Source organism: Sphaeramia orbicularis, chromosome 13, assembly GCF_902148855.1.
Source record: "Sphaeramia orbicularis chromosome 13, fSphaOr1.1, whole genome shotgun sequence".
Classification (NCBI taxonomy): Eukaryota; Metazoa; Chordata; class Actinopteri; order Kurtiformes; family Apogonidae; genus Sphaeramia; species Sphaeramia orbicularis.
In genome coordinates, this window is record NC_043969.1 from 16,837,140 (window position 1) to 16,853,542 (window position 16,403).

Genomic DNA, 16,403 nt, shown 5'->3' on the forward strand with positions numbered 1-16,403 from the left:
TCGGCACTGTCGACACAGAACACGTTTTTCAGTATCATCCTTCTTGGAGCCAAAATAATTTCAGATAACTGACGTTGCTTTTCTTTTTGGCACTAAGTCTTCATTTACGGTTTTCTCTTATTTGTTGCTCACTTTTCAATACTGTTACTAGCGACTTACTCCAAACTGATTAAGAATGATTGTGATTGGTGGATCACTGCGTGCAGTGTGTGTCAGGTACCCTTGAAATTAGATGAGAACATGTTGAGTTCATTTGCCTCCTACATTGCAGGAACTGCGATCGAGGTTATAATAGTTTTTGGATTTTTTATTATAGTTTAGTTTTATTTAGTTGTGACTTTTTTTTGTCTAATTCAGTTAGTTTTGATTCGTTTTTAGAGCAGGTTTGCTAGTTTTTATTAGTTTTCTTTTTTTTTTCTGAATGCTAAGTTTTAGTTTACTTTTAGTATTAATTTTAGTTTTGTCGTATCTTTTATATTCTTCGCGGTCGTATTCAAATAAATCCCATTCAGGACTCTGATGCTTTCTCCCAATGTTAGTCTCCATGTTTCCAGGTGGAGTGGGAACAAGAAGACGACTCTAAATGCCAAGTGGCGAGAAGTGACGGACCATGAAGTACCATGAAGTAGTATGGTGACACTAGCTAAAATTGCTAGAGCGAAATAAATCGCTTTCATATCAATCCAACATTGACAAAGACGAAAACGAAGGGAATTTTATCCATAATTTTTATACGTTTTAGTTAGTTTTGTAAGCACACAATACAGTTTCAGTTAGTTATCATTGTTTTCTTTTAATTATAGTTTTTATTTATTTCAGTTAACGAAAATGTTTTTTCAATTCTAGTTTTCGTCATTTCGTTAGTTTTCATTAACGATAATAACCTTGCCTGTGATGTGACAATTGCGCACACAAATATTGCGATTTCAATGCTCAAACGATATATTGTGCAGCTCTAATTCCTAAGCTTTAACCCTTAAAGACCCAGTGCAACTTTTGTAGTTACTACAAAAAGGAATTTTTCTCTCTATTTAGCCCTTTCTTAAGTGATTTATCGCAATTTATTATAATATTATCCACTGCATTTTGCATTTTTTTTAAAAGTGAGAATCAGGTATTTTTCTATATTTAATTTAGTGATCGTAGACGTTCATGAAAGCTCAGATTAAGGTTGAGGGCGATTATGTCAGAAATAGAAAAAAGTGAAGAAAAGGTGACTTGCGCAGGAAAAAATGTATCATTAACTGAACATAAAACAAGTGTCTCCATCCACTGTCATTGATCAAACTCCATGGGTTTTACTGGCGAATTAATGTTGTAGAAGATGATGGTGTTTCCACGTTCACTATGGAGCCTCTGAACATCCAAATGGGTCATATCTGATGACCGTGAAAAGATGACAAACTGCATTTTACACCAGTTATTTACATGTGTTGATTCAGATTAGTGGATCAACAGGTATTAAAAATTTTAGATTGGTAGATGAATTTGGTCACCAGTGGCTGTTTGGGTCTTTATGTGTTAATAGGGGTTTTTCACGCATGACCAGGAAACAGTTTGAAATGACTGATTTTGTGTATCGTTTCTTCCGGTTTACTTCTCAACAGTGGCTGAGGCCACATTGAAGTGTCACTGCTATGTGCCCCGGTGTACATGGAATAAACCAAGGCGACTATATTGAAGTTTTCACAGTTTTCCTTCAGATTTAGTTGAGAATTAGAAAAGGGTCGTCGTAATTCACGGCCAAACTGGGTACGGGCATGGGTAAAATTAAACAAAATGTGGGTGGGTAGCAGGCAAGGAAGTGTAAAAACTGAAAGAAGATTCATGGATGAAAATAATTTGCCGGACATTTAATGATGATCATGGTTGATCCACAGCCGGTTTGTTTGATTGTGAAGTGAGCTTCTTCTCTGTTTATCCGGCCACAGATGTCATTGAGCAGCGCATATTAGAGATTTATTGATGGTGTGTGTTTTAGCCAAAAATAAAGCCATTAAAAGTGAGTTACTGTGTAGACAATGTGTTTAGTCATGGGTCGGGGCGGAACTTTTAACCTCTTGATTCCCTTCACAATATCACTGATGTTTCCCTGGTAATCCTCTTCCCAGAAATGCCGGTGTTCAGGACACCCATTACACACAAACGGACTTCCTGATTGGATTCTGAAGTTCGGCCTCTCATCTCAATGAATTGTGACCGCCCATTTCTTCTCCTAACTACTACTACTACTACTACTACTACTACTGCTACTACTACTACTACTACTACTACTTAGGGGTGTGTATCGGCAAGAATCTGGCGATACGATACAAGTCACAATACAATATATCACGATTAGGGATGTAACGATATGAAAATTTCATATCACAGTTGTTGAGACCATAATTATCACGGTTATCATTATTATCACAGTATTGTTGAAATTGTGCTCAAAATGTTCAAAAAGTACACAACGTAAAATAATTGAACAAAGTTGCACTTTAAAAAAAATAAATAAATAATTGGCACAATGTACTTTCTGTTGCAGAAACATTCAAATATTAACCCTTAGGGGTCTGAGCCTACTTTGTCCGTTTTTCAGTCCTTTTGATTTTGCCTTTATATACTATATAAACAAATGTTTACTATACCCATGTTTGGTATCTTTTTTTTCAGCATAACTTCATTTATATCAGCTGCCTATTATTTTTTTCACTTTAACCTACTATAAAAACATAAAAGGCCAGAAAACACCCAAAAATATATATATAAAATCCGATTTGAAAAATGTATATAATTTATTGCATAAATAACACAAAGATGCTTAACGAACCTTTTCAAAGACTTTAAAAGTGAATATTGGTTCCAAATATTAGGTATAGAAAATTAAAATTGTAATAAATTAAAACTATACTCAAATATTCAACATAAAAGCAGATCTTTACATAGGGTTTTTTCCCCTAAAAGTGCGATAATCAAACAGGTTATCATGATAATTACAATTTAAATGGTAATACTAACCGTTGGCAATTTTACCGCAGTTTATCGTTATGCCGGTAATCGTTACATCCCTAATCACGATATATCATGATACTGTTAAAAAGGCAATTTTTTTGTTTGTTTCTGTTTTTAAAATGATTTATTTCCTGGAAGAATTGGTTTACACCACAAATCTGCACTAATACTAAACACATTTTTATTTGATCACAACAGGATCTAATGCAATATCACAAAATGTAACTGTGTTAAAACTTAAATTATGTTTTACAGACAATACAGTTTAAGATCCTGCTCAAGTGTTCATATTCTATTAGTTCAGAACTAACATCATAATATTATTTTTGTCCAATCCCAACAAAGGAACTAACATTATTTAATAAGACAGTGTTAAATAATAATAAATAAAATAGAAACAATATAGAAAAATTAAAAAAAAAAAAAAAACTAAAATGAACCATCACCCTATCTGCATTTGAATAAATACCTAAAAATATCAATACGGTACTTTTTAATATCGATACAGTATTGTGAAATGAAATATCATGACATATTGCAGAACCGATATTTTCTAACACCCCTACTACTACCACTACTACTACTACTACTACTACTACTACTACTACTACTACTACTACTACTACTACTACTAACTCTGAAGGAAAACTGTAAAAACTTAAATATGGTTGCCTTTGCTTATTCGATGTACTTTGAGGCACACAACAGTGACACTTCGATGTGGCCTCAGCCATTGTTGACAAGTAAACCGGAAGAAACGGTACACAAAATCAGTCATTTCAAACCATTTCTGGGTCATGCGTGAAAACCCCTATTAAACAGCTTGAGTGTAGCAGAATGTGGTCCATGAACTTGGACTAGGGGAGGATTACAGCTGCAGTTTCCTGATCTTCTGTACATGAGATGACTGGTTACCCCAAAGCTAGCATTGTTAGAATAGATGTAGACCTATTTTTGATGTTCGTGTGACACTGTTGTTAAAATGAGAATCAAATGAATCTGCTAGAACTCATAGATGACGCAGATTTAAAACAAAGCATTATTTTACAGCTGCACATTTGCATACTATTTCTTTAATTTCTGATAAAAAAAAAAAAATCCTATTAGTAATGTTAAATACAAGAATTTCAAGTGCAAAGCATCAATTAAAATCCATCACGTCATAGATTATCTTATTCACTTTGATTATTCATGATGGTTTGGACTTAGTTTGGTTTGGATTCAGCTAACATGGTTCCTTACTACAGCCTCACATACTACCACATACTGTGTTATGAGAACTGTGACTGTTTCCATAGTGTAATGAGGCTATTTTTAGCAGACAGGGTGTCTAAATAAGAGATGAAAGCCTGGGTTTTGATCAGTACAGCGTGTCTCTATAGACGTGGACCAAAGGCAGCCCTTTTTATGGTGAAAATAGTGAAATGCAGAAACGGCTGTCAGCAGGGATTGAAAATATTTTACATTTGGCACATAATTAACAGCACATAATGTAATGGATTGAACCTTATTAACATGTGTATATTGAAAAGGCGAACTATTTATGAAGGAGTCTGTGGGTAGCCTCCGAGCCAGCTTTGCGTCAATGCAACTTTAATGTCGGAAGTAAACAACTGAATAGGAGTGAAAATAAACTTTCCACTGTATTTATATTCACAATGAAGTCATTTTAAATTGAATGGCTCTCCTGGCTGGTGAATGACACAGCAGTGGAGAAAGAGAGTGGTCTGTTTTGAATGCAGACATTTGCAGGACAATGTGCTCCTTCATTCTTTTTTTTTTTTTTTTTTTTTTTTTTACAGTGGGTCTGTGTGCAATCAGATGACAGCCTGACCCGAGCTCTAGTAAGATTTATACAGTAGATTAGCACAGGAAATGGAGAAGGTAAGATGAGGTGAAGCCTGTTACATGAGCAGAATTCATAATCTCATCATGGCTTCACAGTATGCTTAATAATTGCACATTTCCCAACCAGCACCTGCGTTATAATTTACGGCAACCCTGTTGTTTCTACATTTACACGCCTGCATGAGGGAGCAATTGCTCACTGATGAAGATTTTATATGTGCAGTGGTTTTAGTCGGAACTTCACGTCATAGTACATCAGTAGCATTATTCCTGGAAAAAAAAAACTGTTTGGCGAAGACTCAATATAAAAATGCAGGTGGAAATATTATACAGCCCTGTTTGTTTACTTTCCTTGGAAATGGCATTTCTAGCAGATGACATGCATCATGTTACAAACAGAAAATTTTACTCAGTTAAAATTAATTATTCACATCTTCAAGGACTCTTCTGGAACCCTTTTGTTATCAGTACTTCTCCTCATACTTCCCCCAGTCCCACAATGTTTTCTGTCTTCATAAAGAATACATTTGACTAAATCTGAGCACTTTATGCTAGATGTATTTTCATGAGTGTTAGTTTAATCTGCATTAGCATGCCTCTGTAATCTGCCCTCGGTCTTTGACATTGTACTGACAGGGACACAGTGCTAAGAATAGAGATTCAGGGAACAATAGAGCTGAACTTTGATGGTCAGTAATGACGCGTGAAAGGCAGGCAATCACATGGTTGTTCTGTGCTGTGTAGCCATCATGGTGATGGAAAACTGTGTCTCAGCTGTAACAGCAAAGCTCCTCTGTGGTAGGTCCATCTGTTTACTCCACTTATGCATGGATGGCGAAGTGCAAAAAGCACAGACACACAAGGTGGTTTGACCAATACGGCCCTTCCTGCTGTGCACTATATTTTGTAATATTATTATAGAGTATTTACACTGCACAGGTGTATCAACACACTCTCTAGCTTTTTTATTTTTTTCTCAAATTCATGACATTATAAGAAAGCAGCTAATCTGTTAATCAAATTGTGAAATATCAGCACATGCTGTAAAAATTGTCCATCCTGCTGGTTTGATTAAAAAAACCACTGGTCCATATGCTCAGCTACGTTCACCTGATGTCTGCCCAGTAATGCCAGGGTATGACCTCAGACTGCCAGAACGTGTGAAACTGTAACAAGAAACGTTGTCTTACCATGATTAATGCATGATGTTTCTTTGCTTCCACACTCTGACCTGGAGGCTGAGTGTGTTTTCACGGGTATGAGAGTGCTGTTGCTCATTGTGCTCAAATCAACATTATACATGCTATTTGAACACATGCTAATCTCACACAAGACAAATAAATAATCCACAGTTGAACAACATAATGTCGTGTCATGATTTATTTAGTCACATCCATATGAAGAGTAAGTGATTTAACACAAGGGAAAAAAAGGCGTTAAACACAGTAATGTACAAAGATGATTTGTTCCTGCAATGGGAAGAAAGAGTAATGTTAAAAAGTGGAGTCATTTCAGCAGAATGTGGATTCAAAGTGCACCTTTACTACTGACCTTTAGACGCTACCATTGTGTTAAGTCAAATATTTGTGAGTGAATCCATTCTGGCATAATCCAAAGGGAACCTAGACTATTTGTATGACTATCTCTATTGCACTGATAGCAATGTTTAGGTTTCCACCTTTGTGTACACAGTCTCAAAATGAGTGGCTGAAACTACAGAATTGTGCAATATTTCATTTAAGACCAAATCTTTACTCTTTCTACATCATTGCATCCTCACAGTGAGGACATATCGGGAAGTTATTTTGGTCTTGTTATATTTCAGTGGTCCATGAGTCTACATTTCAGGATGCAAGAGTTTTATAATCACATAAGCTGCTTGGCTGCTGCTTTTTAACCCTCTGCCAGGGAACGTGAAGTCCTTTTTATCTTTGCCTTACAGTATCTTCTGTTGTGTGCTTGCACTTGTTAAATCCTACTGTATTAAGTCCCCTGGATCATCTCTGAAATCAGGCCTCTCCTCACAGTCCATTTTTAGAAACGCATGTTCATGTTTTCAATTCTCCAAGGCAAGATTATTTCATGATTGTGTTCTTCTTTCAGTCAAATTCATAGAAACTAAGTTTATTCAGATCTTAAATCAATTAAACTAGCGCTTCTCTAATCCTATAATAGCAGAACAGCTTCTACAGAAAAGTTGCAGCCTCTTCTCTAATGAACTGACCTTTTCTCTAGTACTGGGTCAACATTTTTCACTGTACTATAAGTAGGACTTAGCGACCTGGGCCAAAAATCATAGATCATAAGACAGTCATTTGAAGTAGAATCACAATCCACAATGTGAGTCACATTTTTTTAACCTCCTCCGTTGGATATTCCTCTTGTTTCTGGAAGATTAAGTAGTTGTGACTTTTTATTATTGTGTCTGACTATTAACTCTGCGCTTTGCATCACTTTGATCCAACATTATTACAGTATTGACAATATCTAGATGGAGTAAACACTAATCCATATTTTCCTGTGCACACAGCTCAGCGTTTCCATTAATTATGTAGCTATGTAATTATGTAATGAATCAAAAATGTCTTCACACTCTAAGGCATTTTGGTTAATAATCTTCTTCATCTTCATCATTGTATTATTATGATGATGATGATGATGATGATGGTTATTATTATTATTATTATTATTATTATTATTATTATTATTATTGTTGTTGTTGTTGTTGTTTCTCTAAAATACTGCTAATACTTTGACACTGGTGATTTTAACTGAGAAGCAAAGTTGTGATAGTGGTATTATTTATCTTTTACTGACATAATTTATAAAAACTCTCTTAAAATTTTATCAATCATAATGTAAGATCACCCAGTCCTGACCAGAAGTAAACAATCTGAATGTTTTCTGAATGTTGTTATTCATAGATTGTACTGTATTTTTTGATAACATAATTTGTATCACTGCTCCCTTTTTCTTTCATAAGTGTGTACATAACAGATGCTGTTTGGTCCTTCCCTGTCTTATAACCACTTGGGCTTCTCAGTTATTGTCTGTTCTTGACAGTGCATTCACTATACTGTATTTGATCCGATCTATCGCAAAGCTCTCAGTTTTCTTACAATTCCTTTTACTGCAAAACCATATAGATGACCTTTTATCCACAAAAACCCTCCACTTAATTGAGTGCAATAGAGGTCATCTATTTAGCCTGTCTGTTAGCGCTCCCTATGGAATGTGATAAAGAGTTTAAAGGTCCCTGAAACATCAGTTTTTAAAGAAAGGTATTAATGATTGATGAATTACAGCTGATGAGTGGTGGTGGATAGGCAGCAGACCGTTAAGTAGATCAGATTGTGATCTTGTGTGAATGTGTCTGTATGTGTGTGTACAGCTCATGTTAACCGTTTCTCATTTCCTTTGATTGGTTTTCTGTTTGTGGCTGTGTATGTCTGCATGTGTGCATGTAAAGTATGCCTGCTAGTGCCACCCTGACTTTGTGTGGCTGTGTAACTTGGTCATCATCACCCTCAGCCTTGCCTGTACCTTGCAGTCCTATCACCTCCCTCTAACCTGTAGGCAGCAACTACGTGGGAACATCAACACGCCGGAGCGCTGACGAGGCTCAAAGCTTGAGAATGGACACGACTCGGACCTCTAGTGTCTTCTTATGCTGCAGCGTCTTCAAAATGAGGACAAAGTGACAACAAACAACCTCCTAACCTTGACCACAGCAACATCAATATTCAAGGGCTAGCATCTGGCAGCTGGCGCCTTCCTCTGCAAGCTTTAGAAAACGCAACTAAGGTAACAGCTTTGGCAACTTGGACAGTAGCATAGCCCATGTGTAAGTGACTGTGTGTAATTTGGCCTGCCAGTCCCCAGGGAGGACCAGCAAAGGAGTAGGGTTACAGTCCCTGACAGGCCTTATACATGTTTCATCTGCTTCGCTCAGAACAGAAGCCCCCTTTGTTATCTAATCCAGCCCTCTCCTCCGCAGCCTGAGAGACTGAGTTTACGGCCACAAGACTGCTCTTCACAGTCTGTCAGCAGGCGACTGAACTGATACATATCAACAAACAGCTGAAGAGCAGCAGAAGGACTCAGTCTGGCCTCAGATATCCGCTATCAGGACTTCTCGGCCAATCGTTCCACTCACTGGCTCCCACGTGGAGAGAGATTTAAAGTAACTAGAAGAACAGTGAGGGCTGCACGAGGCCCACGAAAGACTGTGAAGGATCCTAATTGTGCCTCATCTCTTCTAAGCCTCAGCATCTCAGCTTTTCACTAATAGCCTTTCAAGCTGCAGAACTGCAAAATCTGCAATTCTTGTTTTAACAAAGAATTGCTTTAGGGTTTGTGCTTTAGAGAGATAGTCAGGACTATGAGTGATACTCTCAGACCCCCGTCACTCCAAGTAAGTGTTCCAAATGATGCTCCAGCATACTCAGATGGAGGAACCAACAATGCTGTGTCTGACGGTTCTATGCGATCCAGCTCTTCGACCCCAACACTTCGTCGAAAACGATTTAAGATGCGCCGCATGCGGAATGTGCCCAGTGAGAGGGACGTCGATCGGAGCCGTCTAACTGAAACCCACCTTACCGCCCGGTCACGATCTGGCTCCAAGGAGTACCTTCAGCTGCCTTCCATTGAGATCACACCATCTAGTGATGAAGACGCTGCATCCTCCTGGTCTAGCTGTTCGACACCAAGCGCCTCACCACGACGTAAGCGTTTCCTGTTGAGGAAGTGGCTCAAGGTTCGAGAGAAGAAGGAACCAGGAAGTGAGAGCAGGTTGGTATGAGCACCTCCCTATTCACGTCTTTCCATTCCCCTTCTCCCTCAGCATCTTCCTTAATACCTCCATGCTGCTTCTAGGCTCCTGCTAAATGCACTAATGTGTTGTATCATTAACTCAAAAGAGAACTCAGTATTTGCCTTTCAGTTTTATGCTCTTTGAATAGAAGTAACCAAGTTAAGGTTAGTGGCCAAGTAAGTTTCAGGAGCTTTTAAAACAATCGAATGTGCTTAATCAAAAGACAATCGTAATGCTTCCCCTCCTAAAGTAGCCTTTTAATGCAGTTGACTGATTTGATTGATTGTTTGAGAAAATTTTTTGTGTTAGAGTCCTGCATGTGAAGATGACCCAACGTCCTTTTCATGATTTAACTTGTCTCTGCATTACTGTCGCAACAATACATGTGGCCAGTGTCTACCTCAAAACACATTAACCCATTTAACCAATTTAATGGTTAAAGTACAGAGTTTGGGTTTGCTTGTAGCACTTGCAAACATTTACAGTTCACATGACTGGGCTGCCAACTAAAACAACTATTAATGAATGGGTCAAAGTTTTACTCAGCTGAGTGCAGGCCTCTGTACAGATGTTTTCAAAAGGAACAATTTGCTTCCTCATTGAAGAAACTGTAGATGTTATTCATTTAAGGCAATAAGTACAAAACAGAAGGTCATCTGGCTCTCCAAAGGCTGTAGTAGAGCAAAGGTCACAGGGTTTGCAAAATCAATACGTTTCGTGTTTTCGGATACATGGCTGTGAGATAAGCTGACATCTGAGACACTGTTGGTGTAAGACGAAAGGTCAAAGGGTCAGTAATGTCAGTCATGGTCCTTGCGGTGGTCACATCTGCAGAAAAAAGGGATTAAGCTGCTGTGCAAACCATAGCTTTTGCTCTCCATGAATAAAGTATCTCTAAGATGAAATGTTCTTTTAAAACATTGTTCTTCTGTATTTGGTAATTAATAGGCCTGTAACAGTACACAAAATTTTTGGTTCGGTACATTTTTGGTTTTCAAAGTCACGCTTCGTTTTTTTTCGGTTCAGTACAGGAAGAGAGAAAACCCCTCAAAATGTCTATTAATGCATTTATGAATTTTTTTTAACATTTTCCCCCCAATTTTTGGAGACAATAGAATATAGAAAAACAGGAATAATATAATTCTGCTGCTATAAATCAAATAGAAAATAAAATAAATTATTAATATTACTAAATGTGTTTTAAACATTAGTATTGCACTTTTCCCTGAAAGGTACTTTCGAACAAACAAGAAAAATCTAATCACAGTTCTGTCAGTTCACATTCTGCATAAAAATAACAAATACATGATAAATAATACAAATAAATAAATAAATAAAAAATACATAATAAAAATTCCATATGAAGTGCAACATTAAGAAGAGGGTAAACTGGTATTCTGTTTAAACAAACTGAAGAGAAACTTTGACAACACAATGAACCAAATTATTTATTTTAGGACAGAGAACAAACTGTTTAGGACACTGTGTGTATTTGTGTGTGCCTGTGTGCATGGGGGATTTTTTATTTTTTTTTTTCGTCGAAGCCGGGGGTGGGGGGGGCGCGCAGTTATATACCTGGGGGTGTGGTCCATTACTAACGTAATGAACGCTGTCGTGAAACGAAAGTGAAACTTTACATACTTTCAATGTTCTATTTATTCCTCTATTATACAGCATGTGTGATAGACACACAGACAGACAGAGCTAGTGTAAGTGTTTTAGAACTACCGTAGCTCATAGGGGCCAAACAACGTCCGTCTTATTAACGTCTCTTTCCTCGTTGTTGTCTTTCACCTGAACCTGAACTGATCCAAACTGGACTGTAATGATGGTGGAGGGTCTTCAGTCTCTTCCTTCCAGGTTCACATCATATTTGCTTTTTTTTTAAGCTTATATCAACTGCTATTTCATATTTCGGGTCAATGTGTGCATCCTTCCATATGTCTGCGGATTTAAGGTTCCACATCGAACGACGTCTTTCGTTCCTTTTTCTTTTTCTCATCATACTGTGCCGTTTCAGTACAGCTGTGTACCGAACCGAACAGGTGTGTACCGAAACGGTTCGGTTCGGTACGTGTACCATTACAGGCCTAGTAATTAACTGTATATAATGTATGCTTATATAATTTATGATTTTATATGCTTATAATTTTTAATTACACAGTAATGTCTAAGATGTGTAGAATCTGAGATAAATTATGCTAAATATTTATGGTACTCTTTGCTTTAGTCTTATATACTGTATTCTATGTTAAATATGGTCGAAAAGGTGTAGGCAGAAGCAACAGTTTATTTATGCCTACCCTATTTACAAAAAGGAAAGTTGCAGAAACAAAACAAGATAAGAAGATGGCACAGTTTTAAACAGTAATATAGATAAAATAAATAATATAATCTAAGCAAAATCTTAGATTCATACTGATAATTGGCTTACTTTATCCTAATATTTTATATTTATTGAATATCTTAGTTTTAAACATCCTTTTAAATGTGGTACCTGATGTGCATGTTTTTAATTCTTTATCAAGGTTTAATATAGAAATCCAAACTGTATGTATGTATATATCATGTTTTGTTAAATGGACGAATAAATTACTACTACTACTACTCTTACTAAGGAGCCAGGTGTCATTGTTAACAGATGGAAAATAGGAAAAGATTCTTGACTCACTCCATCAGCATAATATCTTTTTCTTAGTTTTAAGACGTCATCTATCCAGAGGCATTTATGCATAGCCCTGAGCACGAAATATATTACTCAGCCCAGATCCCCCTCAGGGTATAATGTGGATTGTTATAATAAGTGTCACAACTTAATACTGTACTGTGGCATTAAGACGACATGGTTCCTCCTCAATCTGCTCGTGTTACTTGCTGCATGTGGTTCATAAATATGCCTAGAAGCTTAAAGTTGTGTGGGAATGACATGCATAATCCAGATCTCAATGTTTACCTCATGAAGAGGTTGGTTTTGTCAGCTACACATTGTAAAGACTCTGTGTGCTGTGCACTGGGATTTCACAGATGGAACTATTCTGTTTAACAGGTGTCACAGCTCGTATCTGCCTGTAATTTCTTACTGGTTAGACAGCCTGATATTTAAGAAAAGTTTCCTGTGATATGGATTTAACAGACTTTGATCTGTTCTGGACAATTCATTATGTAACACAGTGTTTTTCAACCCTGGGGTCGGGACCCCACATGGAGTCGCCTGGAATTCAAATGGGGTCGCCTGAAATTTGTAGTAATTGATAAAGAATTAAATAAATAAATAAATAAGTAAATAAATAAATAAACAAAAATTTGATACTTATAAAAAATATATGGTGAATTGACAGAGACAATCCCAATACATAAAAGACATGACTACCTGAAGCTGAAAATTAAGCTCTGTGGTACTGTTTATCTGTCAAATGTTCATTGTGGTCGGTTTCAGATGCTGCAGCTCTTTCATAATTCATAGTTTGAGTTCTTGTTTGTTCAGTATTAATTGTCAGCCTTGTAAATCCAAGATGGATTGACTGTACATATCCTGACCAAGGAAAATACAATTTTCACTTTGTGCAATAATCTCAACCTGGCTTTTCTGCCTCCGTCCATAATAATATACATTATATAGACTAAATGTCATCTAAAATTAACATTTATTTGCAACATAGTATACCAAACTATTACATGATCAAAAACAAATTAATTGTAGCCAAAAAAATGTCTCTGTTTTGAATATTTGGGGTCGACAGAAATTTGTGATGTTAAAATGGGGTCACGAGACAAAAAAGGTTGGGAACCACTGAGGTAACAGATCATAATATATGGCTGGATATAGGTGGATGCTCTTATTGTTACAGTCATTTTTGTGCATAAACCTATAAAATCTATTATTTTACTGAATCAAACACTTAAATCAGGACAATGAAATGTTGCATTGATCTTAACATCATAATAGTGGCATAAAATATAGCTGAACAGGTGTTTACAGTGACCGGTGTAGACACAACTCTGTTAAGTTAACTTGAGGTTATCACATTTAAATATGAGGTTAGCAGTGAACAGACACTGCAGTGCCTGGGGAATAACTCCTTTGCTAAGCCTGTTCTTTCATGTTGAAATTATAGTTTCAGGATGGAAAAAAAATGAAGGTTTTTAGAATAAATTCTGCATATTTGTCCTTCGTAGTGCGCAAGCAGCAATGTAGAGTTCTACCACCCTGTTCCTGACCTCTTGAATATGTTTATGTACAAAGAGTTCACATGTGTGCAGACTTTTGTCTTATTTTACTTCTCTTACATTTTTTCTTACATTTATATTTGTCTTGAACTAGAGAGACAACATCAACTAGCAAAGAAATCCCTGTATGTTTTTACGCACTTGGCAGATTCTGGTTTACATTTCACTAAGCCTAACAATTTTTGCAATTAAGATTTAAGACTACACAATATAAAATTAGATTATATGGCAGTATTGTTGTGTACTTCTGAACATTAAGAGAAGGAATGCATTGTACAAACAAACTAGCTGCAATGCTCAGTTAAGGTGCAAACAAAGTGTCATCTATTTAGTTAACAGAGTACCTTAAAGTGTGTGGATTTAGTGTCTTTTAAACTAACTTGGTTGTCTCATGGAAGTCATCACAAGTACTAAAATTCATTTGAACAAAAATTCATTTGAAATTGTGAGAGAACAGGACAGCTTTAATCTGGGTGCAGTGCATCAGTGTTCTGTTGTTTTAAGTAAAGCAGCAATAATTAAATGGGGTCAAAATTGATTTGATGTGAATCAGTGTTAGCTGCTTCATTCATTTTCTAAAACAGCTCCAGTTTTCTTGCATTGATGTGGCACATGATGCAGTTTTCCACTCAAACTGGTTTAAAGCCTCTGTGATGGGGATTAAATCATGCAAACGTTTTGGTGTTTTGACTTAATCTACTCTACCTTTAAAGGTGAGACCTCATGCAAGTGTTTCCATTCATCTACTCGTCGTCTGGCACTTTTAATCGTGTTATTCCAGTCATGTTTCTATCTTAGAGTATGCAGTTATGTCTATATGTAGAGATGTGTGTGTGTGCATGTGTGTGCCTGGTGAAAGCTTGCAGACACAGTGGAATCTCCTGTTCTTCAGCCTGATAAGAGCAAGGCTATTTTGAGGAAGTGGTGCAGTATCCGTCATCAGGCTTCATCCAAGCATTTAAATATTTCAGATGCACAATCTCTCTGAAAGCAGCATCGTTTTGTTATCCATAAGGCTGAAAAGCTTTTCTCACAGACCAACAATAATCTGATCTTTGATAAGAGTTTAGGTTAAATATCAATCACCATAGAATGCACGAAAGAAACTTCTGTGCAAAACAAACGATTCACATAATGTGGTCATGTACCAGCGGGGGTTGCGAGGCTCTGTTCACCACTTTAAAAGTTAATATCATGAAAATGTAAGATTACTTTTTGTTTTTTTCATTTTTCCATGAAACACATTCATAAAGTTGACATTACATTTAAACAAATGTCAGACAAATAGGCAAAAGCACATGGAATAGGTGGCATTTAGAGCTGGGTTGTACTCTCAGTGCTTCTTATTTATTATTCACTATATGGACAAAAGTAATGGGACGTACTGAATTCACATCTTTCATTGCTAATGGGATGGGGCTACAAAATGATAATGTTGTTCTATATTATAATATCATAAATCATTGTAGTAACATTCAGTGCTAATTTCTTAGTTAGTTGATACTGACATCTAAACCCCCTAACAAAATGCTTCAGAGTTAGTTTTACTTAATATTACTAAATGTTGAGATAAGTTTTGTCATTTTTACTGTTTGAGCTGGTCTGCATCTAGATTTCTTGTCATGCGCAGACTAGGGTTGGGCGATATAGAAAACAATCATATCACGATAATTGTTTTCATATCAAACAATATCAATATGTATCATGATATAAATCAGATCACTTTTTGATACACCTAGCTTCAATTTTCCATTACTCATAAGTTAGTTGTGAAGATGTCAGAAGGTCATTTTTGATTTAACCTGTTAAACCCTGACCATATTTTCAGGGGAAAAACGCCTAAAAAGACATACCCAAAGTAAATGAAGAATTACTTCACAATAATAAGGTTCATATGGATGTTCTTGGTGTCTATGGACATTTAGAGACCTCACAGAATCTATTCCCATTGTCTAAAAAATTGTATCTATTACTATGCCTGAGTAAACTGTAACAAACTAAAAGAGAAATTAGAATTTTTTATCCTCGCCTATTTTTTTTCGGCTGGATTGATGATGACATGCATAAATTAATTGTTCGTGTCGGAGATTTTTAATAGCGTATATTTCACCCCACCAAGATTAAAAATCATGTTTGAACATTAAAGTTTGCACTAAAATACACTTTTGATGTACTTTTATTAACATTAGGGCCTAAAATTTGAGCAACAGTTGAAAAAAACATCTATTGTCCTGATTTATTATATTTTTATAGTAGATGAATATTAATATAATTTTTTAGGCCCGCGGGCAGGCCGATGGGGCTAAAGGGGTTATATATGATTTATTTTCTGTCAGAGGTTGAACATGACAGATGTGCTGAAGAACATTATACAACTGTTTCAGATAAATAAAACAGGTCCATATATGTAAAACTAAACTAAAAGTCTGACCAGCAGGCAAAAGCTTTCAAGTTTTTGAAGAGAACACAAACAAAACAGACCATCCTCACAAAACAGTGCCGGGGGTATGTACAT

At 36.4% G+C, this 16,403-nt stretch overlaps 1 protein-coding gene across 10 annotated transcripts in view; it reads left to right on the forward strand.

The window, feature by feature from the left end:
- gramd1bb (GRAM domain containing 1Bb) overlaps positions 1 to 16,403 on the forward strand; it is a 176,814-nt gene that overhangs the window by 55,114 nt on the left and 105,297 nt on the right. For all 10 annotated transcript variants that reach the window (XM_030152862.1, XM_030152870.1, XM_030152861.1 and 7 more), the window contains exon 2: positions 8,422 to 9,639. In XM_030152862.1, coding sequence (XP_030008722.1) covers positions 9,227 to 9,639 — 413 coding nt within the window. In that variant the 5' untranslated portion in view covers positions 8,422 to 9,226. The remainder of the gene's footprint in view (positions 1 to 8,421; positions 9,640 to 16,403) is intronic.